General features: G+C 40.2%; 6 protein-coding genes across 9 annotated transcripts; 2 read left to right on the top strand and 4 right to left on the bottom strand.

Annotated features, from left to right (window-relative positions):
- Positions 1–561: 561 nt before the first annotated feature.
- LOC108085521 (long-chain-fatty-acid--CoA ligase 5) lies at positions 562–14,592 on the top strand. 4 transcript variants are annotated; one of them, XM_041775538.2, is made up of 9 exons: positions 562–683; positions 748–852; positions 3,668–3,876; positions 4,532–4,686; positions 11,513–11,686; positions 11,745–12,922; positions 12,980–13,208; positions 13,748–13,921; positions 13,980–14,592. In XM_041775538.2, the coding sequence occupies exons 3-9, from the start codon at positions 3,810–3,812 to the stop codon at positions 14,115–14,117; spliced, it is 2,115 nt and encodes a 704-aa protein (XP_041631472.1). In that variant the 5' UTR covers positions 562–683; positions 748–852; positions 3,668–3,809; the 3' UTR covers positions 14,118–14,592. The 4 variants fall into 4 exon arrangements, with proteins under 4 accessions (XP_041631472.1, XP_070142140.1, XP_017037641.1 ...); XM_070286039.1 differs by lacking the exons at positions 562–683; positions 748–852 and adding an exon at positions 3,130–3,144; XM_017182152.3 differs by lacking the exons at positions 562–683; positions 748–852; positions 3,668–3,876; positions 4,532–4,686 and adding exons at positions 7,294–7,433; positions 10,026–10,233; positions 10,405–10,440.
- Positions 14,593–15,155: 563 nt separating this feature from the next.
- On the bottom strand, positions 15,156–20,407 carry Uggt (UDP-glucose-glycoprotein glucosyltransferase). The gene is made up of 2 exons (XM_017182150.3): positions 19,983–20,407; positions 15,156–19,923 (listed from the first exon to the last, which is right to left on the bottom strand). The coding sequence occupies exons 1-2, from the start codon at positions 20,215–20,217 to the stop codon at positions 15,491–15,493; spliced, it is 4,668 nt and encodes a 1,555-aa protein (XP_017037639.1). The 5' UTR covers positions 20,218–20,407; the 3' UTR covers positions 15,156–15,490.
- Positions 20,408–20,600: 193 nt separating this feature from the next.
- Rad9 (cell cycle checkpoint control protein Rad9) lies at positions 20,601–22,301 on the top strand. The gene is made up of 4 exons (XM_017182109.2): positions 20,601–20,722; positions 20,780–21,006; positions 21,069–21,220; positions 21,273–22,301. Exons 1-4 carry the CDS (start codon positions 20,689–20,691, stop codon positions 22,249–22,251), a joined length of 1,392 nt encoding a protein of 463 aa, XP_017037598.1. The 5' UTR covers positions 20,601–20,688; the 3' UTR covers positions 22,252–22,301.
- Blos3 (Biogenesis of lysosome-related organelles complex 1, subunit 3) lies at positions 22,233–22,918 on the bottom strand. The gene is made up of 3 exons (XM_017182110.3): positions 22,801–22,918; positions 22,603–22,741; positions 22,233–22,544 (listed from the first exon to the last, which is right to left on the bottom strand). The coding sequence occupies exons 1-3, from the start codon at positions 22,861–22,863 to the stop codon at positions 22,303–22,305; spliced, it is 444 nt and encodes a 147-aa protein (XP_017037599.1). The 5' UTR covers positions 22,864–22,918; the 3' UTR covers positions 22,233–22,302.
- Positions 22,919–23,309: 391 nt separating this feature from the next.
- Positions 23,310–24,173, bottom strand: Grx1 (Glutaredoxin 1). The gene is made up of 3 exons (XM_017182159.2): positions 24,046–24,173; positions 23,722–23,944; positions 23,310–23,648 (listed from the first exon to the last, which is right to left on the bottom strand). The coding sequence occupies exons 1-3, from the start codon at positions 24,063–24,065 to the stop codon at positions 23,448–23,450; spliced, it is 444 nt and encodes a 147-aa protein (XP_017037648.2). The 5' UTR covers positions 24,066–24,173; the 3' UTR covers positions 23,310–23,447.
- Positions 24,119–25,350, bottom strand: Dysb (dystrobrevin binding protein dysbindin). Its single transcript, XM_017182158.3, has 2 exons — positions 24,475–25,350; positions 24,119–24,411 (listed from the first exon to the last, which is right to left on the bottom strand). The coding sequence occupies exons 1-2, from the start codon at positions 25,253–25,255 to the stop codon at positions 24,311–24,313; spliced, it is 882 nt and encodes a 293-aa protein (XP_017037647.1). The 5' UTR covers positions 25,256–25,350; the 3' UTR covers positions 24,119–24,310.
- Between the last annotated feature and the right edge of the window lie 143 nt (positions 25,351–25,493).

Genomic DNA, 25,493 nt, shown 5'->3' on the forward strand with positions numbered 1-25,493 from the left:
CCAGACACAATTGCAGGCTCCCACGCTGGCTTGCTCTCTCTCAGCAGCCGACTCTGAGCCGAGCACCTTGCGCTCTCTGCCACACCCTCGCTCTCCGCCCCCTCTCCCGCTGACAGATTTATATAGCACGTGTAGTTTGTTTGCCATTTCGGCCGTTGTTTGTTATGACTGGAGCTGGCGCTCTCTCTCCCACATGGCACTCTCGCAATGGAGCTCTCGCACACTGAAAGAAAACGTAGTCAAAATGTATATATTAAATATGATAAATATATTTTTCTAATTTCTTAAGATTACAAATACAACAGCAATTTTTACTTAGTCGACTTTTGTAACTTAAACAAAACTAAATTTTAAATCTTGAGCAACACATTTTATAGAAAGTTCTCTTTCTCTCTGTGCCCTGGGTTCTCAGCATGGCTTCATTCATGCGATTGCTGTTGTTGTTATTTTTGTTGTTGTTGTTGCACGCATGCTCCAAGCGGAGACTCAAACGCTAACGGACTGGACTTTGTTTCCAAGTTCCTCCGCTAGCAGTCTTCAGTTCTGTTTTGAACGTTCGGCCGCAACGTTTGGCAGTAATTTTTTCAGTTTTCGGTTTTTTGGTATTCCGTGCTCGGTTCTAAGACTTTTCCTCTCTCTCTTCTCGCCCCCCGCCTGTCCGACGCCCCCCCAAAAACGACCCGGTAAAAAACAAGAGAAGAGGAACCCGCGAGTGCCGAAACGTAAACTTTTCATTGATTTTCCCAGGCTAATTTAAGTGTATGGATGGATATATGGCCAAGTGCCTAAAATATATATAAATACACGCACCCGACAAATGTGTTTCATCTACAAGTAGTCTCAGATTTTGTGGTAAGATACATAGTAAAAATCAATGACCGAAAAAATGCATGTGTGCCCGCCTTGACCTCCGTAGGCTTCATTTTGATTCTCTCGCTCTTTCACTATCCCCCCCGTTCGCTGCCCCATCCTCATCATCCTCCTCTTTATCCTCCTTTATCGTCACCTCGTTCTCTTCTTTTTCCTCTTCTCATCTGGGCAAACCTGATTTGACCCGGCTAAAAAGAAAACTGTCTATAAAATCAATATATGGCCTAAACTCACTTATATTGTTGCATTATGTAAGCACGTTTCCTTTTTTGGGGACGCACAAAGGAGCTAAATTTACTTATATTTACATTTTTCTGACCCTTGAAAGTAGGCTAACCCAAAAATCAGCCGGCATGTGATGGTAAGCTGCAAATCACCTTGAACTGAAGAAACAAAGAATTTAGAAAGAGGAATACTTGATCTGTACTCATTGAGATTTTGTAATGTTTTGAAAGTGAACCCATTTTTCAGAAGTACAGAGAAGCATTAGAAAAGATAGTTTATACTTTTTCCCTGTTTGATGCTAGAATTAGTTGAGAATTTTATCGTCTACTTAGACGTTCCTACTTGAAGGGATGCTGTGGAGCTGAGTTGGCAAATTTATACAAACTTTGTTTGCTTTGGGTTCTAAAATAAGATATTGTGATAGATAGCGGTTTAACAAGACAAACTATTGTTTACTTATCACATGTACAAAAATCAAGAGACGACTTTAAATGATTTGAATTATAAGGAAACGTTTTGTTATAAGTTATTTATTTTATTATAAGTTATAGAATAATATATATTTCAGTATGTTATTTCAGTTCATAATTTTAATTTTTTAATTTTACCATTTCACTTTTGTTATAAACAAAATGTCAAGTATCATAGCCACGTAAAAGTAACTTAAAATAATGCTGTATCAGAGAAACTGTGCTAAGATCGGATATAAACACTTCGCTAACATGGAATAAATACCCAAAGAATGGAAAAGATTTTAACATTAACATTTCCAATGGCCGGGTATTTAAAAGTCGGGTAACTTTTTGCGTCGTCTGTCTGCATTGTCCATAGAGTAATAATCTGCTTAGGGAGACGGCGACGGCCTCGACCAGATGTCTGGGTGCAAAGTTTCACTCCCGGACTGATAAAGGCTTCCCTGTTCTTGTTGCCTCTTCTTTTGCGCTGCCCAAGTCTTATCAGCAATCCAAAAGCTCTGTGGATGCGCTCCACTGGCCTCTTGTGCATGTGGGTGAAGTGGGTCGGTCTGCTCGGTGGCTGGACATTGTTTGGCTTTTCCACAAGTGCAGACGGGAAAACTCAGAAGTGGCAAAACAAATCGGATTAAGAACTCTCAGCGATGTAAATAATATTTTCTTTACTCCAGACAAGCCAGAAAAAGCATATGTTTAATATATCGATATGATAAATATAACTATTTACTAGCTAATGTTTCTATGGTAACATACAAATAATAAAACCATAAATTGAGATATATTTGCATAAGATATTAGCTCTATATGAATGACCTCTAATAAGAATTGTTGTATTCCGGGAGAAACCAGGAGAAAAACAATATCTTGACTATCTGTCATTGAACAAAACTTGCTTATGATAATTTTTATCATTACAATTTCCTTATACAGAATGAGAATATTCTCATGCAATTGGAAACCAGTTTTGGATAATCTCTGGCATTGTCAGGAATTTCTCTTTCAGCTTGAGAAGTGTTTCGAAAACTAGATGGGAAATTCTAAAATTAAATATTCAATGTTAGAAAACCAGTTGTGTATCCAAAGAATGTAGTTTATAGTGCATTTGCTTGAGCTTGAGTTTAAGTACGATTACAAATCAAAGTCAACTAGCTGACGGAAGCGGCTTTATTCCATAATTTAAAAGTCAATGAGAAATAAAAGGTATACCTGAAAACAAATGGGATAGCAAGAGGCCAGCTTTGTAAATATAAACAATTTTCTTTTATGTCTTAATTACTTACGGTTTCATTAATGAGTTATACATTTGAACTTCGACTCGTATAAAAATAAGGTTGTCTGGTTAATAGGGCTCATGACAAACATCAAAAATATGAATTAAAGAGTTTGGGGAATATAAAAGTTTAGTAAACAATTAAAAATTAGAGCGCATAAAAACGTCTTGAGTGCCAACCTTAATCTGTCTTTATTGCTCGTTTTTTAGTTGCAGTTCTCAGTCGGGTTTTTTGCAAGGGGCTGATAAGACGCCTTTAAAACATAGCAGATAAAGCCGTAATAACTGATGGACAAGTATTTTTCTGTCTGTCCAAAATCGTTGTATATATGTACAAATATTTCATCAGAACTAAATTCTATATAGACATTGATCAGTGGACTTTGACAAATGATTTTCGTTACATACATTACTTTGCATATATCTCATCCGCTAAATATGTAGAGCCAATTTAAATAATCATCATATAGTGAACGCAATTTAATTGTTGTCACTTGACTTGTCAAGGGGCCCAGTGGCAATTATCTATCGATAAAGATACCTATACCATATACATATATATTCGTGTAGTAATGTGCATATGGATAACCCCTCTAATTAGGCAGAAAATTGAAAGTATACTTTGTGGTTTTGGCCTATGGTTCAGCTTGATTGCATTCTGTGTGGCATGGGAACTGAGAAATATTTACAAAAAAACAAACCTCCACCTTGGCCAAGTGCAGTGTTTCTCAAAAAACCTACAATTATAAAATCTATATTTATTTGTGTAATATATATAAATACAGAACAGAAAAAACTGATGTTTGCACTTTTATTGATTATTTTGCAGGCTATCTTTTGCGGGCAATCATTAAGCTAAACACGTAACATTCACTCAGGTAGCAAAGAATAACTACAACAACTACAACTGCAACAACAACAACACCAATATAACAACAATAATATTAGTTAAAGAGAACGAACAGAAAACGATGACGCCGGAGAAATCGGTTATGGCCTACATCAATCATTTAATAGTCAGCAATTTTTCATATTTCTGTAAGTATTCTGTTTCACCTTGAATTGAAATAGTTTTGATTTTCTCATATATTATATAATTGCTTTGGATTGGTGAAATTTGTTAAATTAAATATTATAAATAATGTTTGTTTAATTGCTAACATTCAAATGTACTTTGCAAATTCAAAAATATGAGAAATGATAATTAGCGATTGGCTTGTGAATTTTGTTTACCAATTTAATGGTAAAATATTGAGTTAATTGTTGAGGTATTTAAAATAATTATTTATTTTTTATGGTGAATTAGCTCTGATGGAAATTAATGTTTTGTTATTTATCAAATTTATTTATTAATATCACATAAAGTACCTAACATTTAAAATTGTATATATCCTCTTTGACTAATTATAAATAAAGTAGTATAAGTTAATTAAAAACTATTATAAATAACATTAAAAACTATTATTTTAAGATTAATTTCTTTTGTTTACTAGTTAAAGTCAAACCTATTTAAAAATCCTACATAATAAACTATATTAAAATGTTAATTTATTGATTTAAAATATTTTTTTAAATATTTATTTAAGTAAGTTATTAATAAAATTAAAAAAAAACACCCTTATTTTTGGTAAATTCCTTATCCTTTTCCTACTTTTTCTACTATATTGCCAACATGTGTATTCTTTTTTCGCAGGGGATGAGATCGATGGCTATCTGTACTATCTGGGTGGTACCTTGGGCACCTTAACCCTTAGCAGCCTGGCAGCTAGTGTTGCCTATTACTTTGCGACGAGACCCGTGCCGGAACGACCGTTAGTGCCTCTGGAAAACCAGTCTCCGCTGCTGGAGGTACGTTTTATTAATTATTCAATTTCAATCACATCAATTGGATCACTGGGAATTGTTTGTCTTGAGATCTTTTTGTTTTCATTCCGCATTTCATTTCGATTTTTCTCTATTTTTTCTCGGACTTGTTAAGGTTTGTTTTATTTGAGGCAGAACAGCATCCCGTGAAAAAAAACCTTTGATGTGCACATGTCCACAATCACGTTGAGTGCGATTACGATTCGGATTCCCAGATACTAATTCTGTTTCGTTGTTGTCGTCACATGATTTTCACACATTTTCACCATTTTTCGATTTTCATTCTCGTCTTTGTTCTTCTCTGACTTTTAGCAATGACGTCTTCGCCACAGTGGTGCACAGATGATCAAAAATAGCACCGAAACAAGCCTCATGCTCTAATTGAGTGGCTAAAATATATATTTCCCTCTTGCCAAAAACTGCAACATTCTCTGGGCTGATAAATTATCGAATGACAGCGGCACGACAATAATAAATCTTGTCATGGCTCAATTGGCATTTTCCCCTAATTAGTCGCCCTGTTCTCTCAATTTCGATCTATGCAAAAACGCTTTCCACCCGCACAATTGTCAGGAGCATTTCCTCCTATCTCGCCGGCATTTCGTTTGTTAACATTTTCTCCGCTGAATTTTCCCCAGAGGCTGGTGTAACGAACTTTTCCTTTTGTGTTGATGTCATGTAAATAAACAAATATTATTGACACAATACCATATTTTGTCGGTCAATATTTGGCATTGCCAAAATGGCAAATATAATTTTTTCGTGGGGTTGAAGGTTGCGGAGGCACAGTGGTGTTTAAAGTGATTTCATTTTTAATTTAATTAAAAATTGATTGGTAAAAGATAAAGAATTTAATGTACTAACTATAAATACAATATATAGTTGGTAAATAATTATTTTAAATGTACGATTTAATAATTAGTACAAAAATATATTTTTTTCTTGTTTTAAAACCAATTAACCTGTGACTAGAACTGGTTCAAAGCGGTTGAAACTATTAAGAGAAGGTGGCTTTCTTTCAGAAATATGTGGTCATTATTTTTAATTCCTAATTAAAATAAAATTTAACAGTTTTCTAGAAAAATAAATTAAGTAATTTATATATTTTGTAACCCTTCTTTATTTGTAAATATATATTTCAAAATTAATCTTAAAGAATACACCCAAACTTTGTTCTTTTGTAAATTAAAAACTCGCGAAAAAAAATGTTCAATAGATAAAACAAACAATGAAAGAACAACACAACAATAAGGAAATGTCAAACTAGTGACACGACAGGGACAACCTGTCTGCTTCTGAGCAGGTACATGTGCATACTACATTATACATAAAATAATACATAATATATTATATTTGGTGTGTGCTTGTAAAACAAATACAAGGCGTAATTATGCAGCTTTTAGTGTTGGTAACTTTTTTGTGTGTGTTTGTTTGGGCAACTGAAAGTGCACCCAACAAGTATTTGGCACACTCTACGGTGTATATTGAGTGTTTTCCAATATAACATATATACTATGAACTACTAAAATTTGCTAATGAGTGCAAATGGAGGTGCAAATGAAACGATAAATATGTGAGGAGATGAACTAAGCTAATGTTTAATGCATTATGTGTAAATAATGTGATGGCAATGAAATGTTCAATTAAATTAAAATAAATTGTGTTCCAAATGATTTGAATTATTTCAAGAGAACTGAATAATTAACCATTAATTGCAATTTTATAAAATATTTGTTTGTTTTGGGTTTTTTTTTCGAGCAATTTAAATACATTTATCAAGTAATTTTTGTATTTCATTGAAAATAATAAAAAATCAACCGTTTTTTAATGCAAATTACATTTTAAAAGAGAAAAAAAGGGGCTTGTTAAACTATGATTTATAAAATATAAACCCTCTTATAGTTTAAATCAGTTGCAACTAAATTTTAGGAAGTCACATTTTAATTCAAATAATTACAGTTAAATTTATGTTTCCTTTATCCCTATTTTACTAAGTTTATATACCTTAATATTTTTGTTAGTCATAATTTTAGTTGTTTCCTGTAAATTTCATCACCTGCCTAAATTTTTGGTTATATCCCAGAAAGTAAACAAATGTTTTTCTATTTTTATTGCGCCAAAAAGTGGGCGCGGTTCTTGCATATGAATCATAAATCATGTTGGTTATTAAGGAGATGAAATTTAGCTGTCTTCTAAAGCAAGAGATTCCCTCCAAAAACTAGAAATATAGTCACATGCCGTTTTAGATCGCGTGTAGTAGTTACAGGAAGAAGAGGCGGGGGTGGTGGATATTCCGACAGGCAGACAACTTGATCGGGCCAACACAAAAAAAAAAATTAGAGCAAAGCTGTAGAAGAACGAGAAGAATACGAAAAACCGTTTAATATCAAAATAAGAAAATATAAACGAATAAAATTCCTAGCCGAACGCTCCTGCATTCTTCCTCGTGCCTCCCCCGAAAGTCCTCAACAGAATTCTTCTCTCATCTCTGCTTTAGTGTCTCTCTCTCTCTCATCCCCAAAAGAAAATGAAGATTCTTCGGGCCGGCCAGAAGAATCATTTTTAGCCACGACCAATATTTTACTTCTGCCATTCAGTTCGAAATTAAACATCGTGTCGCGAAGATCGCGGCGCGCTCAAATCCCCCTCAAAAAATATATTTCAAATTAGAATAATCCCAAAAAGCAAATAACGAAAAAAGAAAGAAACAACAGCAGCAGAGGCAGCATAATGTACATATCGCAGATTTATATATCTATGAAACAAACGTATTTTTTATAAATAATAGCTCGTGTCTATATACTAAACAAAACGAAAATAAAGAGCGAAAAAAAACGCACGACAATTTGCAACAAATTGACAAAAATACAAGCGTTTAATCTCATTACGTAAAACACCAGACCATCAAAAAAAATACCCAAAATGCTTCGAAAAAGTGGAAAGATATAATTAAGAAATTTTCAAAAAAACATTTTCCCATGGAAATCGATTTGCCAAAGTGTCAAAGTGCCGTTGTCGCCGTTGTCGCCGTTGCCGTTGTGAACTCAGCCCCTCAAGTTCAAGTTCACACATTTTCTATACATAAAACATCTAAAGAACACAACCACCCACATCCCACCCGCAGCAAAGAAAACTACTTATAAAATTAATTTTTTTTGACATGATTTTGTTTCTAATTTGGTCTGATGGATGTATTCGGTTTGATTGGTTTTATTTCCCCCCTTGTAAACAGCTTAACTTGAGTTGATCTTTACGATGTTTTCCCCCATTGGCTATAACATTTTATAGTTGTTTTTGTGTTTAAAGAGATTGAGTTGTTTCTGTGATTTTTCAACCGCAAGAATTTTGGGCCATGTGGATTTTTGAAATTGTAAATTACCATACTTATTGTATACTAAAACTAATTGATTTTTGTTATAATAGTTTTCATACGATTACATTGTAAATATGCCTTTAGAAGTTAAAGTTTATGTTAAAGACTTATTTTATTGATACTTAAGTCTTATTTTAATAATATAAACATTATCTTTCATATAAAAATACCTGTTTAAAGCTCTTAAAAAATATCTATAAAAATTCTGTGATATTCTTAACATATCGCCATGGTTTAACGTGCCAGCTAGCTCTCAATCTTAATCAGTCAAGTTAAATGTCAGGAAGCAAAAACCCACTAAACATATATTTGCTTAAATATAGTTGTATGTGTTTTTATCTCAAAACAATCCAATTTCATTGTTATTCATCCTACACATATTTCTGATCAATTCAAATGGCTTTTTTTAGGATTAAATTAGAATCATAATAAATGTCAAGATAAATGAAGGGGGATAACCAAACTAAAATGTAAAAGTTTAAATATAAAAAAAGTATACAAGCCACCTGGAAAATAATAAAGAAAATCTCGTTCCCAGACGACCTTGAAATTTCCGCATATTTTGCCTGGGCTTCTATTATTTAAAAAACAAAAGAAAACTGCTGCCAAACTATTGATATGATGCAGATCCCAAGGAAATTCTTCTCAGCACCCCTGCCATTTCATTCATTTTTATTTTTATCCGTTCCCAGCCGCCCTTTTTGCTGGCCAATAGTTTATAGCCAATTTTATGGCAGCCACAATTACCATAACTCAAAGATGAATTGCTCATTGAGGAAAACGCTAGCTAGCCTCTCGGAACCGCCAATTGCCTCGAGGCATCCGAACGCGTTCCCCCATGAGTCAGTTGTCGATCGCCAAAAAAAAAGGAGAAATTTCACAATATATACCTATATTTTATTTGCAAAAAATACTCATTGTACGGGTGTATTTCTCTAGTGTGAGAGAGAGTATGTTTTATTTTTTGCGGCCACACACACGGGCTTCTCATAGATAACAACAGAGTGGAACGTTTTTACCCCCAAACGAACTATTTATAAATTAATTTGGGGCAGGCCAAGCCAAAGCAACGACGACGCCTTGTCGATATTATTGTTGGCCATTTCTCTCTCTCATTTCTTGGTCTTTTGTACCAACTTTTACATACAAGCATATCAACTCTTACCCCGTTCTGGGGCAGCCCTGCCCAGCAGCTGCCAATATTGAAAAATTATAAACAAAATTGAATCGGACTGCAGTTGCCAAAAGTATGTAAGGCGTCATAATTATGCTTTGGTTTTTGACTTTCTTAGCCTTTGATGCCAGTGCAAATGGGGGGAATTTTGAAAATGTTGTTCGGGGAATTAGGAAAATTTGGTTTGGGTCTCATTAGGGATTCATAAAATGCATTGTGATTGATTTAAATTTTAAATTCTTGAAAGTGTGTGCTAGAAAAATGTATTTAACTCTGAAACCTCTCTGTTTAATATTTATTTAAAGAAAATATATTATTTGGTAATGAAAATATTTAAATTCGTAAAATTGTGTTTGTAAATAAAATGTTCCTTTGTCTCTGTTCAATTTAAACATTTGTAAGATTGAAAAAACAAACAAAAAATAGATAAAAAGCTAACAAAAACTCAAATTAATATTTATAAAACAAAAATGTTTATTATAAATATTTATCAGGCACGCAATATAAATATTTATAAACCGGATACAGTTCTTAAATGAATGGGAATGTGGCCAAAGCAAACACACCCTTCAATTACAAATCGAAAAGTGTATTTTTAAACGCGCTAATTAGCATTTAAACGATTTTCGAACGATTTTGAAATGCGTCTAATGGGAATAATTAAAATAAGAAAATATATATAAATCGAACGTACGGCAGAGACATTAAATGGCAAAATCGCTAATGAAATGTGCGAAAAATCTACATAGTTTGTGTTTGTGTGTGTTTGTTTTACAGTCGCTCGGAAAATGTGCATATTAAATGCCAGATGAAATCTGAACGATCCATAAAGGAAACCAAGAGTGAACAGAGTGTCCAATAATCTGCACATTAAAGTTAACCAACCAGAAAATAATAAAATTCAAAGGAAACCATGTCCTGTTGCGGCCAAATAACCAGTATACGAGTGCCCATCGAGCTAAGCAATCAGAGTGATGTGCTGAAGGTAACTCTCGAAGAGGGAAAACCACTTTCCCCCTAAGATTACCCAACTAGAACCTAAAATAAGAGTCCGCCATTAACTAACCCAAGACTTAACTAAGCAATAATACTAATACAAACTTTATTTTTGCTTCTTTTTTTTGTTTACTGTCTCTTACATTGCCGGTGGGACTAGATCAAATACGATCATCGTCTAGATATCCACCACAGGGTAGGCCTCGTCCTCCTCCACCTCATCTGTTCTAACCAACCTCCACCCCCTTAGACTTGCGTCATCAAAAATATTCATATAAAATATAAACAAAATTGATTTTGGAAAGCACTTTAAAGTGCGAAACAATTATTTATGAAAATACATTTCTGCATTTTGCTCATTAAAATCTATAGACAGCGAAAATAAACAAACTAACTTTTAAGATTTCCATTTCTCCCCCCCCCCCCTGAACTGCCCTGCACAAATATATATTCCCCCCTCCATTGTCGAAAGTATTTTGATATTCGTTTTCGTACATCAACACTTTTGGCCACTGCGAGAATTTCTTTGGCAGCTGTTTACCATAAAGGAAGTGCTCTAATGGCTATATCGAATCGATTCCACTTGCTATCTACTCTCGGGCGCCAAAAAAGAAATTCCGACGAGTGATAGGTTTATGTCTGTAGCCCCAAAATAAACAATATATCATAAATTCAAGAGGTTATTGATTTTAATCTAACAATTGGGTGTGATTTCTTTTTCGAAACGACCAAAATAAACACACAGGAAAAAGTGAAAATAGATTGATTGATGGCTGGAGAAAGGCTTATGTTTGGAGGGAAGGAAATAAGCTTTTAAAGTTTAACAATTTAGTTATACATTTAATTAGTAAAAAATATTATTTGGCTTTAAAGAACTTGTGTGCTTTTTTAATTAGTATAAACACTATTTAGGCTTTGATCTTTACAAGAAAGTTGGGTAGTTTGTTAGGAATTTTATTTATATTTTTTGGTAAAAATATAAACAGAATATAATGTATAATTATTAGCCTTAGGTTGTGTTAGGTTCTTAACTTTATCTCACTGTAAAATGTATTTATTTCCACAATTCCAAGACAAACAATTCATAAAAAGCATACATATATTTGTAATATCCCAAAATGTATAACTAAAACTCTTACCTCATTGATAATCTTGACTGTACATATATATACTATATCAATATCTCTCTCTCAACGTCTCCACTCATTGCATGTCCTCGATTTCTCTCTCTCTCTGTTTCTTTTGGGGTCACTTCACTCGCATTGCAGGGTCCAGAACAAATACACGTCTCCAAGTTCTACAAGGAGTCCAAGAACGGCAAGTTCGTGTCCTATATCACAGAGAATGTACGGACGCTATATCAGACCTTCCGCGAAGGTGCCTATGCCTCCAATAATGGACCATGTCTGGGATGGCGTGAAACTTTGACATCGCCTTACCAGGTGAGGAATAATAATAATGTAATAACTATATATAAATAATCGTTTATCCCACCTCCAGTGGATCAACTATGACGAGGCTTTGCTGCGAGCCAAGAACTTTGGTGCTGGCATGCTGGCTCTGGGCGCCAGGCCCAAGCAGTTGATTGGCATCTACTCCCAGAACCGACCAGAGTGGATCCTGTACGAGCAGGGCTGCTACTCCTTCTGCCTGGTTGTGGTTCCACTATACGATACCCTCGGTCCCGATGCCTGTGCTTTCATCATCCGCCAGACAGAAATGTCGATTGTGGTCGTTGAGGATGATGGCAAGGCGGCCATGTTGCTGGAGAAGGCACCACGCAGCCTAAAGATCATTGTGGCCATTAAGCCCATTCGCCAGACGACTCTGGAAAGGGCGCGTAGTCGTGGTATTCAGATATTCTCCTTCATTGATGTGGAGAAGCTGGGCGCCAAGGGTAACCATCCGGAAGTTCCACCGACGGCGGAAGATCTGTGCACGGTGTGCTATACCTCTGGAACGACAGGGAATCCCAAGGGCGTGATGCTCACGCACGGGAACGTGGTGGCCGGCGTCTGTTCTGTGATCCTGCAGATGGGTGATCATCGCATCCGTGCAGGAGATGTAATGGTTTCCTTCCTGCCATTGGCCCACATGTTCGAACGGTGCTGCGAGAACGGAATGTACTATGTGGGCGGCTGTGTGGGCTTCTACTCGGGCGATATCAAGGAACTAACGAATGACTTGAAGATGCTGAAGCCCACGGTTATGCCGGCGGTGCCGCGACTCCTAAATCGCGTCTACGACAAGATCCAGAACGATATTTCAGCGTCTGGACTGAAGAGGGGACTCTTCAACATGGCCATGCGGGCCAAGGAGAAGGAGATCGCCCGGGGTGTCCTGCGAAGGAATGGCTGCTGGGACAAGCTAGTCTTCAAGAAGGTACATCAGGCCTTTGGCGGCAACCTGCGGCTCATGGTCGTCGGTTCAGCTCCTCTTGCTGGCAATGTCCTCACCTTCATGCGCTGTGCCTTGGGTTGTCTGGTCCTCGAGGGTTATGGACAGACGGAGTGCACGGGCGCCATTACCCTAACAGTTCAGGGTGATCATGTGCCCAACCATGTTGGTCCTCCAGTGTCCTGCAATGCTGTGAAACTGGTGGATGTCCCAGAGATGGAGTACTTTGCCAATCAAAATACGGGGGAGGTGTGTGTGCGAGGATCTAATGTGTTCCATGGGTAAGTCTCAAATGTAAACTCTAAAAACAATATTTTAATCTTAATTTTCATTTGCAGTTACTATAAGGATCCCGAGAAGACGGCAGAGGCCATCGATTCGGAGGGCTGGCATCATACTGGCGATGTGGGCATGTGGCTTCCCAACGGAACCCTGCGAATTATCGATCGCCGCAAGCACATCTTCAAGCTCAGCCAGGGCGAGTATATAGTGCCGGAGAAGATCGAGAATATCTATACGCTCAGTCAATATGTTAATCAAGTCTATGTCTATGGAGAGAGCTTAAAGGTGAGTGTGGAGAAAGAAATTATATAATTTATTATTACTACTTTGGTGTCATAATATATCACTCATACGCACTGTGGTTCGACTGAAAATATATTCTTCGATGTAGGCTATTTTATAGTATAATTGAAATCACTGCATTAAAAAAAGAATTTAATAAAAATGTCCTAAAACAACATTTTCTAAGGCTTACGTGGCGTATGAGTAATTTTTTTGGAAACATTGAGTTCACAGCTACACAAAATTAAGCTTTTTCTTGATTGATTAATTTTAAAAAAATCTTAATTCAGACAAACATCGAAATTAAGAAAAGATTTTCTAGAACAGAAAACGTAATGGCTTACGTGGCGTATGAGTAATTTGTATGGAAACTTTGAGACCATTGCGCAACGTTTGTATCTTAAAATAAAATTTTTTGGTTGATAATTAAATGCATTGCAGCTTCAAATCTACAATCTATATAGGTTTTTCTGATTTCTGATTAAATATACTGCAAATTTATATAAAACAAAATTATATTTTACATTTCAAAATTTTTTTAGAGCTGCATTATCGCTGTCGTTGTACCTGATGTCGATGTACTGAAGCAATGGGCCACGGAGAACAATGTACGCGGCACACTCTCCGTCCTGTGCAATAATAAGAATGTCAAGGAACTGATCATGAACGACATGCTCAATTGGGGAAAGCAGAGTGGACTCAAGTCATTCGAACAGGTAAATATATAGCCAAATATTTATACAAATTGTATGCTAATAATATATTTTTTTTCAGGTAAAAGATGTCTATCTGCATCCGGATCCTTTCTCGGTGCAAAACGGACTGCTGACACCCACATTCAAATCCAAGAGACCGCAATTAAAGAGCTACTTCAAGCCTCAGCTGGAGGATATGTATAAACACCTGGATTAAAGCAATATATACATATACAACGAATCAAACTCAAGAATCGGGGGAAAGCATTCATTCAAAATAAATATGCCTATACCATTTTTTAAACAAAGATAACAAAGACTACAGATACAGAAACACAGATAAGAGAGAACGAACTGGAAATAAAAACAGTCTAATTTTGTAGTTTCGTCAATTCTTAGCAAGTAAGAGAAGCGCAAGATACAGATACCGGATACCAGATACCAGATACAGATAAAATACACACAAAAACTCTCTCTAAAAACTGACAAGGATAAAGAACCTTTTGACAGCCGCATTTTTTTATTAAATAATTTAATCGAGAAGCGAGCCCTAACCGCAATATGTTAACTATATATTTCCCTTACACACTTATGAACTAGTTCAAAGCGAATAGAACGGCGTAGTCTGAACCAAAACATATATAACTAACATATTGAGCAAAAATTGAATAAAAAATGAAAGCTTTAATGAACTATCGTATGTATACTACACTCAGCGTTAGTTTGGATAACCGAAATGAAGAGTAAACTTTTAAAATTATATTTATTAGAAACGCTAAACTAAATTAATGGGAACGCAATTCGCTGAGGGAATAAATTAAAAATAACAATTATGAAAAACTTAACCGAGAAGAAGATCAAACTTAACAATAAATATGATAAAGATCCACTTCTTTGGACTGCACTGTCTGCCTTACAACAAAAAAAAATACCAAAATGAAAATTTACCAAACAAAAGAAAAATAATGCTAAACAAAATTCATTCTTAAGTGCTAAATACATAAAGGTAAAGCAGCAGCATTATAATACAATTATAAAATAATTTCTTTATGTAGATACACACACAAAAGCAACAAAAATAAATTCAAATTATAATTTGAAATAAAAACTAAAATAAAGAAAAAACTGAGTTTATTTTAAGGAACTTGGCACCTTTTTCTAAAACATTTTTAATAACCTAAAAAACCCCATTTTGTTTTCTAGCTTAAAAACTATTTATTTCCGGCTACCTCCTCCCCCATAAATATTTCCAATATTCATTTTTAATTACTATTTTCTCCACAGCTTTTAATACATTTCAAAGAACTTTTAACTTAAAGTCGCATTCTGCTTTATGACATTTTACATATTTTCAGCTTAATTCAATTAGTGGCCATAGAGCACTTGGAATGCAAGACAAGAAAACGAAATAGAGTTTCAAATAGACAATTTTCAGACTTCGTTAGTGAGTCGCTTTTTTGTGAGTAGTTTCTAATTAAAATGTACAAATATGTGTCGGGTATGGGGGGTCTTAGCTAAGTAGTAATCAAGTTCTGTTGATATCCGGACTTAAATTCACTAAAACTCGTTTGATTTAACTACGCGCGTAGATCACAGCTCGCCGTGTTTGGGCTCATGGGATGGCCTCACCGTAGTGACCTCCAGGGGATCTTGCTCTAATGAATCATCTTCGACGGTGTCCCTACCGCCATGCGAATTCTCATGATCCTCGATGCGAGCCATCAACGACTTCAGCTCACCATCGTAGTCCTTCCACTCGGGCACAATCCTCTGGGCGGCCGTCAGCTTGGCCTCCTTGGTCTGCGGATTATTGCACAGATCGATCACCTTGGCAGTCTTGAAGGAGGTGTCGCTGCACCACGTCTGACACCAGAGCCAATCGTCGGGCAGTGACTTGATGGCCACTTGGTGGATCATATTGTTGGGCAAATCCTGATCCAAATTGGACAAGCTGTTGGGATCCTGGCTAAGAGCCTGGTATTGACCTCTCAGCCTGTCGCCAGCAGCAATTTTCCTAAACCTCTTCAAGTCCACCACATACAAGGCGGAAATGTGATAACGCCGGCCCATCAGATGACTCCTCCAGTATCCCTGCTTCCAGAACCGGAAGCCCTCCATCTCCTTGCGCGAATCACAGAACGGCGTATAGGCATAGGGTGCTCCTCCAAGATCCAGGTCATACAGCTCCTTGATATCAGTTCGCACAATGGCATCGGCATCCACGAAAATGATTTTCCTCACATTCAGCGGGAAGAGCACGTCCAAGAAGAGAATCTTGTAGCCCCAAATGGTTCGTTGTTTCTCGGTCTGCTGATGGAGCCAACGTGGCCACTTGTACTGGACCAACTCGTACTGGAAGTTATACTCGCTGGCCATGTGCGGCAGGAAGTCAGTGAACTGAGGCGAGAGGTAGTTCTTTAAGAACCAAAACTTCACCGGGGACTTGGTGTGCTCCAGCAGTGACACCATCATAATCCGGAGCAAGCGTTCGTACAAATGTCCCGAAGCCACGGAGAAAATATTAATGGTTTCCGTATCCTCATCTGTGACCACCTGGTTACCATTGCTTCCGCCAAAGCTGCTGGCAATGCTGTTCCAAATGCCCGATTGTGGCGCCTGTTCATTGTCATCGGCAAGGAGTTCCGCCTGCTGCATGCCCGGCTTCTTGGCAACCCTCAACTTGATGACATGGGACTGCAGGGATGTGATAAGAACCTGAACTTCCGACGATCCAGCCGTGTGATGCGTATTGGTGCCTTCAATGTGACTTATTCCATAGATATCTGAGGATTTCCCTTCGCGAAGACGCAAAGACCAAGCTCCGGGATTAGCCTTCAGCTGGAAGTAACCCAAATTGGCCATGACAATGGTGTCCACCAAAATGGGTTGGCTCTGAGTGCCCAAAACCAACTGCAATCCTCTAGGAGGAGCTCCACTGGCAGCATCAAAGCAATGTCCCTCCAACAGCAAGTACTCCAAATCGAATTCGCTGTGCACGGGTCCACCAATATCTGTAAGCTTGATGTTATCCAAATCGTAGACGGCTCTCACTGCCTCCACCAGCCAGTTTTCGGGAACCTGCAGCTGTTGGGTGAGCAAAGGATTGGCGGGTAAACCACTGAACTTGGCCAAAGGTCCCTCCGAGCGGCTGCCAGTAGACTCAAATTGAATTTCAGGCTCCACCACATATCTGTAGAAATTCTTCACAGGCATATCGCTATGCTGGGGCACTGGTATGAGGTAAAGATTCAGTTGGCAGTTCAAAACCTGGCGGAGCAGTATAAGAATAGGTGTAAGCTTTTGAGCTGCTCGCGAAGCGGGATCCAGGACAGCTGCTATATCAAAGTGGGGGAGTTTCTCTTGCTTGGGAGGCAGCTTCACCACCGAGTGATCTGATCTCAGGTCTGTGGGTAACTTGAAACGTGTTTTAGTTTGACGAGGAAGCAGGCTAGCGTATAGCTTGAGCAGGGTGTCGCTGGTGAATTCTTCGCGAACATCCTGAGCCGACTCCTTGAGCACTTGACGCACTTTATCGCCATATTGTAGGGAACTAAAACGGGCCAACAAAGCAAAATCAGCGCTATCAAAGGTCTCCTCTGCAGCCAGGGGACCATACAGGCGTCCATTGCCTATGACCAAACGCTGGGACTTGGTAAGACCCAAAACCCGCTGCGAGTACACTCTCAACATCTTCAGATGAAGCTCCGTGGAACCCAGAATATCCTCCAGCTGGGCAGGTATCTCAATCTTCTCCTTGGGCTTCTTTAGCCACTTGAGTACCAGCTCAGTGGCTTGACTGGGCTCTGGCAGGCTCTGCACAGCAGCCCAGGCCAAACGATTGAGGTTCTTCTTATCAGACTGGGATGAGGCACTTTCGGTATTTGGAATAAAAGCCAGGCGGACACTCTCGCTGCTCTGAACATACTCCAAAGCGTGGGTAAGCAGAGAACGTCCCTGCTCCGTATCCAAGTCAGCGAAAACCCAAATTGTAAGAAACTGAAGGGAGGAGCCACCAATAACCTCTGTAGACTTTTTGCCACCGAAATACTTGAGATTTTCCATCAAAGTGGCGGTCATGTCCCGATTGGACAAACGATTCAAGGCACCAACATTGCCCAGGTTTTTGTAGGCCACGCCATTAATATCCAAGTATCTCACATCCTCCTGGCTGAGAATCCTCTGATTCAATCTGGGCATAACATGGGGCTGATTCATCAGATAATCAATGGCCACATCGCTGTCCGTCATTTCACCTTTGTATACGGCCTTTTGCAGGTTGCTGGTATGACTCATAATCTCGGTGAAAATGGCCTCCTCAAAGTCACTGTCGGCGGTCACAAGGTTGCTGGCCATGGGCACGCCATTGAGCAGGGCCTGCGGCTGTCCCTTGTTGTCGGAGAAGCCCAAACGTTGAATAAACTCGGCGGCCAATTCTCGGCCATAATCATAGGTGCCATCCTCCTCTAGGAACTCCTCTGCCTTGCTGGCACTGAGAGTGGTAAACTCCTTGGACAGCTGCTTCACTATATCCTTCTTCGTAACCACCTTTGTCTCGCCAACGGAGGCATAGATGTCTGTGAGAAAACTCAAGGCAGCTCGGGCATCCTTCTTCTGACTCACATAGTTAAAGGCACAACTGATGGCTATATAATCCTCTCGATTATCCTCACTGGCCTCCCTCGCATCAAAGACCAAGCCCAAGCGAATGGGAGCTTGATGAATCACAAAGGATTCGGATAGCTTAATCACGCTCCTGGCTGTCGGCTGCAGGGCATCGACCACCAACACCAAGTTGAAAACATTCTTACGGATGTTCCTTAGCATGCCGGGAAAGGTGGGCCGCAGGAGATCCATCACAGATGATGGCCAACGACGGTACTGAGCATCGTTCTCGATATCATTGACCCACTGCACTGCCGTGTCGCGGATGTCAATGGCAAACTCCTTTTTGCTGGATGCAGTGAGATCCAAGGCCAGCAGAGAGCTGGCCAGCTTACCCCTCACATTATTGCTGTGCAGGCTTTCCAGGACGCGCATTTCCGAGCGCAGTGTCTCAATTAGGGAGTACAGATCCATGGTGTCAGCGTCAAAGAAGAGTCCATTGATGAACAGAGCACCATCTGGTGGAGCCACATTCAAGCTTCGGCCAAACGCTTCGGTGTTGTGCTTGACCTCCGCCCTCAGGGCATCCGTCACTTTGTGGGCCAACAAAGTCCTGGCCAACATGGGGAAATTGTGTGCAGTGTATTGCAGAATTTGTAGGGTTTCATCGCCTTGAATTTCGGCCACGGCAGCGGCTGCCTGAAGACCCAGATCTTGGAATTCCCAGGCTTTCAGCTGGGCAATCTCATCGTTGCCCTGCAGGAGTCTCTGACGCAGCTGATCCAGGGCTCTCTTCAGCGTAGGATGCTTTTGCTTTAGCATTTTAAAATCGAAACCTTGAACATCTGATTCATTGGCCAAATCCTCGTCAGAAGATCCGCCCGCCTCGGGCTTAGGAGCATCATCTTGGCTCTTGTATTCCGTGGACTTTAGGTGGAGTTCCACGCCATAGCCAGAAAGACGCACCGGTCTGGTTTCCTTTTTGGCCAACTGATGACGCAGAATATATCGAATCTTACCGTTGTTGGCTTCCTTCTCCAGCAACTTGTGGTAGATGCGGAACTGAGAGCTGCCCAGGTCACCATACAAGACCACGGTCCTTGTATTGTTCTCACTGCCCGGGAAGATGTGATCGAAGCTGTAGGTTATCACCGGCGCATCCAAACTCTCCTTGGCCAGCGGCAATTCCAACTTTTTCTGCAACTCATTGAAACTGCAGGCCAATTCGGTGCCCACCTGGACAAAAGTGTAGCTCTGGCAGGAGCCACCGCTGCGTAGTTCCTCGGCCAGTTGGAAGTGGGTCTGAATCCTAGGCGTCAGGCTGTGCATGGACACGACCAACTTGAGCAGCGGTAACTGGGGAGAACTTACATGGCTTTTGACCAGCTCCAAGGCGGCATTATACTGCTGGGATTCGGTATCTGCAAGGGGAAACTGTCTATATAAAGAATATGTATATTTTGGAGGGGAAAACACAAACCGTATTCATTCAATGCCGTGTCCAATTTGGTCACTCCCTGTACGTAGTCCCAGAACAGGCCCGCCTGCTCATCGGCCAGATATTCGGCCACCTCCAGATATAGCGGTGTCTGTGTCCATTTGGCATTGATCAGTGTGGTGATCGGATAGCTCTGACTCGATTCCGCGGAAGAGGGAGCCGCTAGGAGCCCCAGGAGCCCCAGAACTGACACACACAAAGCCGCGGCACGTAACATTGTTGTTTGGCACACTACGTTTTCCTAAGAGATTCTGGCCAAACACATAACGCTTGCGCCAACACAAAGAAGAACCTCCTCGAGGCTTTTAAACTTTTCCAGCAGTGCTTTAGCTGGTTTTAACCCAGTTTTATAGTTAATTAAAAGTAGAACTGATGTGGCGTTCGACCGGCCTGCCGTGCTCAGTGTGACCAGGCCGAATGTGGAAAACTATCGATAGTTGATCGGGAATATATTTTGCCAAATTTTTATATTATCACTTTTTATATTGCTATTTTCTTAAACAAATTAGATTTTCACAAATAAAAATACAAAAAATAATAAAAAAAAACCTTTGAATGTAAAATTCATGGGATAAAAAAATACCAAATTGTTATCGATTAATTCCCCCGTCGGTCACTCTAATCGGTTTGTTTACAAATTTAGCGCGAATTCTGGTTGCCGTCAACTTTTTGTGGTTAATATTTGCCAATGAAATACACCTTAGAAGGCAGCAATGCAAGGGGTAACCTATATTAAACCTCAAAGAGCTAAGTTTTTAATATATTCCTTTCATTTTCAGTCATCGCCAAAGCCGTACAATCCCTGTCCAAGGTGGGCAAGGAAATGTTCATTGAGATCGATCCCCAAGGATTGCAAATGAGGGCCATAAATGCCACTCAATCGGCTGTGGGGAGCATATTCTTCAAGCGTTCCATGTTTGAGGTCTTTGATACGCCTTCCAACTCGGGTTTCTATTGCAAAATCTCCATGAAGGGTTGCTTGGCTGTTTTTAGGAATATGAACGAGGTAAGGCTAAGGGCAGCTATTCCACCTTTCGGTTTTATTGATTGGAAAATCCCCCCTTCCAGGTGGAGTACTGTGAGCTCAACATACTGGACGATCAAACCAGTTTGCAGGTGAATCTGCGCTGCAAGCTGGAGACAACCAAGGAGGCCACCATTTCCATCATTGATGATCAAAACATCAATACAAACATCGACACAGACCAGATGCCAAATGTGTAAGTCTTGGGTAACTATAATTTAGAAGATATTACATTCATATCCTTTTAGAATCCGCGGCGATCACAAACTATTCACGGACATATCCAACAATTTCAACACCACCGAGGAGGAGCTTACCTTGGAGGCAAACTCTGGCAGCTTGGTGGCCAAGAACTACATAGAAGGAGCCCGGGTGAATGATAAGTTTATGCGAACGCAACTGAAACTCAAGCCCAATGAGTTTGACCAGTACCAGGTGACCAAGGAGACTGTCATTACCTTTTGCATCAAGGAGTTTCGCGCCTTTCTCCTCTTCGCCGAGTGCCTGAATGCCTCCCTAAACCTGGAGTTCGATGAAGCCGGTCGCCCATTTCTTTTGAAAGTCAAGAAACACGGAGAGATTGAGTGCTTGCTTATTATGTCCACGCTGTCGCCGGATGACGTGAGCTTCTCGGATGATTACTGTCAACGGGATTTGAGTGCCCAGGATGAAGATGTGCGATGTGCGGCAGCGTCGGCAGCAAAAGCTGCGAGCAAGCGAAAGAGCAGCACTCCCGGACCAAGTGTGGCCAGCAAACGCAAGAGCAACCAACCCGAACCGGCTGCAGTGCAGCGAAAAAGGATAGTGCAGGAGGAAAGCCAGTCGCTAGAGAGTAGTTTGGAAACTCCTCTTTTCCAGTTCAGAAACTCTGAGGCACAGCAGGCTTCTGTGCAGCAGCCACGAAACCTAGCGGAAGTGGACACTGTGGTTTTGATTGAAGACGAGGCAGATGAGGAAGCTCTGATGCTGGCCGCCGCAGATGCTGCTTTAGAAGCAAGTATAGCACCGGTTACGGTACCGCCCAGCACGGAGGTGTGCTTCTACAACTCTGAAGATACACCGGCTCCCGAGATGCCCTCCGATGAGGATGAAACCATACCTCCGTCGCCGGAGCGACCCACCAAAATGCGAACCATATTTTCACGGTGCTTTCAGAACACCTACGTCCCTCGGGAGCCGTCGCCCAATAGTCAGGCCTATGCGCCCAATTCCGATACTGAAGATTAGCATATAATTTGATCGTTTAACTCGGCAAATACAAATATAAGGATAGATTAGTCAGACAGCTTTCTCGACGTTGTTTATGTGTGGCAGAAAGCTGCTTGTCATCACGGCCCCCATCCTCGCCTGCAGTTCCTGGACATTCCTTTGGGCCTGCTGCAGGGAGGTGTGTGCAGACTGCAGATTAAGCTGGGATTTTATGAGCATCTGGTCCGTGGTCACCAGCTGTTTGGAGGCATTCATCACGAAACTGCGAGTGAAAGCAGTGAGAGATCGCCAAATGGCAATGTTGTTTTCAACTGAAAAAAGGTTAATATATTTATTTAGGTCGGATAAAGGGTTTAGGCCAAGTTGTACTTAGTTTCCGTTGCAACAGGTTGTTTCGGTAGATGGAGGCCGTGGTGCTGTTCACCTGATTGCCTCTGCGCTGCTCATAGATATCCTCGTCATCGTCCTCCTCCTCTGTGGCTTCTCCAGGAACTTCAGCGGCGAAAATCTGTCATGAAAACAGATTTAGTTTTATGGCAAAACGTAGTTATAGTAATTCAGCTTTACCTTGTGCTTGTCCTGTAGTTCATCATCGGATTCGGAGGCTTCTCCGCTTACTAAAACCGACATTATAGGAATAATAACAAAATTAGCAACACTTAGCAAACAGCTGTTCTTAATCGAGTTATCGATATTTCTATTCTATTTAATAAATTGTTTAAATCTTTCATCATTTCTTGAATAATTACCTGAAATTAACTAAGTTTTAAATAACTTAAGCTTTAATAAAAATAATTAAATCCAAGTTTATTTATTCATTTTTCTAACAAAACTGCAGTTGTCTTTGTTAAAATTAAAGATGACAACTCTGGTCAACAGCTGTTTCCTCAGCTTAATGAAATAATATTAAATTATATACAACTTTCTTACATAAATTCTGGTCTTGCCTTGAGTTTACCTTACTAAACTCTTATATTATAAGAAATTTAAAGATTATTCTTTCTTTTAAAATCCCTTAACCTTCCACCTACTTCCCTGGCTCCATTGGTTCTACGTTTTCCTCTAATCAAACTCTATTTTACAATTGAAAAGAATTTATTTAGCATTTTCAAATAAGTTTTTTAGGACTTTGAACATTTAACTAGAAAAAAATGTGCTCTAATTTTTTGGTACATACACAAAAAGTAGCTGGGTATGCTTAAGGATCGCTACATTCACTGAAAGTACTTTTGCAAGGCTCCCGTTTCAAACATTCGCTTGATGTCTGTGCCGCCGCCAATGAATTTGCCATCGATGAAGACGCGGGGCACCGTCCTGGCGCCCGTGATCTCGCCCAGGACCTCCTGAATCTCATTCCCTTCCGGATTACCGTCCAGCTCTATGATTGTCGCCTCCACGTTCAGCTTTCGGAAAGGCTGCCAACCACAAATAGATTAGATTAATCATGTTAAGTGACCTTTAGAGGTCTCGCCCAGCATGCTCTCTCACCTCCTTGGCCATGGTGCAGTAGGGACAGTAGGTCTTGCTGAAGATAACCACCTTGTTGCTGGCCACCGTATTCTCGACGAATTTCGCTTGCTTGGAAGACATGTCGACGATTTTTGGTCTGAGCGCTGATCTAACTGCTCCCATAAGCTCGAGCTCGCCGAGGAAGGGGTACGGAAACTTGGGGGGTAGAGCGGGATGAAGCAAAAGCTGCGACAGGTGTAAGCTGCGTGGAATTAAGATTTTTTTATTGATGTTTTTTAATCGCCACAGATGTTGTTGTTGTTGTTCTTGCGGAACCAGAGTTGCCAACATGCGCAAACTTACCATCGCGTAATCGAAAGCATGGCGGATTATATTTTGACGATTTAAATATATATATTCATAAAAAATATGTATGTATGTAGGTACAGGTCATGTAATTTTTAAGTTTGTATACAATAAAAACGAGTAGGCTATAATGTAATAAAAAATTTATAAAACGCAGAGGCTGTCAGCAGCAGGGCGTTGCCAGACCGTTGTAAACGTTTTAAATTGCACTGAAAGGCACAAAATGGGAGTCTTTTTCGACTTTAAAAGCCTCAAGAAGCCATCAGCCGTTTAGGAACTGCTCCAGAGCGTCCTTGGCCTCCACCTCGTTGGGTTCCAGAACCACTTCCTCCAAGGCCAACTTGTTGCCGCTCGTTTGAATTTCTAAAAACAAAGAAAAAGCTTTCAATTCTAGGTTTTAAATGGATTCTTTGAATTGGAAATTACTTGTCAGCTGGCCATGTTGCTTGTACTCCTCCATATCGTTGCGGAAGGCATCGTCAAAGACCGCCTGTCGCTCCCTTTGCAGTTTTAGTAGCCGCTGCTCCTGGTCCTGGATCTTGGATTGATGCTGCGACGCAACCTTCTGGCGATATTGCTCCAGTTCGTTGAGTTTCTTTTGCTTGTGGCGGGACAGCTGAAACTGCTGCTCCAGCATGAACTCCTGCAGCTCGCACTCCTCGCACAGATCTTCTAGCTTTTCCAGCTCCACTTCCAGCTGCTTGCCCATATCCTCCAAGGATTGCAGCACCTTCGTGCTGGCCTGTAATTGGGCAACTAATGTGGGAATCCCCGCCAGACTGGCGTTCAGCTCACTAACGACCCTGCGCTGATTGCTGGCCTTCTGCTGGACTCCAGCGATCTGTGCTGCAATCGCGGCTGCCTGCTCTGCATTCTCCTCATTGGCCACATGGATGTGCTGCCAGTCATCTTCGTATTTGGCCAGCAAACTGCAGCCCGCTGCCACATTCAGATGCGTTGGTATCCCATCCGTTAGCTGAAAGGCAGTGCTCAGGGAGAGGCTGCTGCTCCTGCTGGAGGACAGGCTCTCGTTGAGACTCAGCGGCGGCAGACCAGTCGTGGACGTGGGGGTCGTAACACCACTGGCCTGGCTACTTCCCGCGTTCCCGGAACTGACACGCTGGCGATATTGCTGCTGCAGATTCTCCGATATAACCAGTCCCTCCTGGATCGCACTGCTCAGCTTCTTCTTCAGACTCCCGAACATCCTTTTGGCTGGGGACTACAATTATTGCTGCACTTTATAATTGTTGCTCCTAATTGACGTCTTTTTCTTGCCGTTTTCAAACGAAAATGGTAAATAAAGAATCAGCTGTTTGGCGAGAGAGAGCGAGAGTGGGAGAAATCGGCCAGAGAGAGAGCAACAGTTTGACGTGATACCCTGCACAAGCGGCTTTTTAGTTCTCATAGGAGTTTTGTAAAGAATTATATATATTTTTAGAAAT

Source organism: Drosophila kikkawai, chromosome 3L (assembly GCF_030179895.1).
Source record: "Drosophila kikkawai strain 14028-0561.14 chromosome 3L, DkikHiC1v2, whole genome shotgun sequence".
In the NCBI taxonomy this organism is placed as follows: Eukaryota; Metazoa; Arthropoda; class Insecta; order Diptera; family Drosophilidae; genus Drosophila; species Drosophila kikkawai.

Bases quoted from the DNA above. Each gene is read 5' to 3' on its own strand.
- Dysb (XM_017182158.3), bottom strand. From the start codon at position 25,255: ATGTTCGGGAGTCTGAAGAAGAAGCTGAGCAGTGCGATCCAGGAGGGA. The intron at 24,412-24,474 runs GTAATTTCCAAT...CTTTGTTTTTAG, and splicing joins GCAACATGGCCAGCTGACAA to AAATTCAAACGAGCGGCAAC.
- LOC108085521 (XM_041775538.2), top strand. From the start codon at position 3,810: ATGACGCCGGAGAAATCGGTTATGGCCTACATCAATCATTTAATAGTC. The intron at 3,877-4,531 runs GTAAGTATTCTG...CTTTTTTCGCAG, and splicing joins CAGCAATTTTTCATATTTCT to GGGATGAGATCGATGGCTAT. The intron at 13,922-13,979 runs GTAAATATATAG...ATTTTTTTTCAG, and splicing joins GACTCAAGTCATTCGAACAG to GTAAAAGATGTCTATCTGCA.
- Grx1 (XM_017182159.2), bottom strand. From the start codon at position 24,065: ATGCTTTCGATTACGCGATG. The intron at 23,945-24,045 runs GTAAGTTTGCGC...AATTCCACGCAG, and splicing joins ATGCTTTCGATTACGCGATG to CTTACACCTGTCGCAGCTTT. The intron at 23,649-23,721 runs GTGAGAGAGCAT...TGTGGTTGGCAG, and splicing joins ACTGCACCATGGCCAAGGAG to CCTTTCCGAAAGCTGAACGT.
- Blos3 (XM_017182110.3), bottom strand. From the start codon at position 22,863: ATGTCGGTTTTAGTAAGCGGAGAAGCCTCCGAATCCGATGATGAACTA. The intron at 22,742-22,800 runs GTAAAGCTGAAT...TTTTCATGACAG, and splicing joins AACTACAGGACAAGCACAAG to ATTTTCGCCGCTGAAGTTCC. The intron at 22,545-22,602 runs GTACAACTTGGC...ACCTTTTTTCAG, and splicing joins CCTGTTGCAACGGAAACTAA to TTGAAAACAACATTGCCATT.
- Uggt (XM_017182150.3), bottom strand. From the start codon at position 20,217: ATGTTACGTGCCGCGGCTTTGTGTGTGTCAGTTCTGGGGCTCCTGGGG. The intron at 19,924-19,982 runs GTTTGTGTTTTC...TTCCCCTTGCAG, and splicing joins CACGGCATTGAATGAATACG to ATACCGAATCCCAGCAGTAT.
- Rad9 (XM_017182109.2), top strand. From the start codon at position 20,689: ATGAAATACACCTTAGAAGGCAGCAATGCAAGGG. The intron at 21,007-21,068 runs GTAAGGCTAAGG...CCCCCCTTCCAG, and splicing joins TTTTTAGGAATATGAACGAG to GTGGAGTACTGTGAGCTCAA. The intron at 21,221-21,272 runs GTAAGTCTTGGG...ATATCCTTTTAG, and splicing joins ACAGACCAGATGCCAAATGT to AATCCGCGGCGATCACAAAC.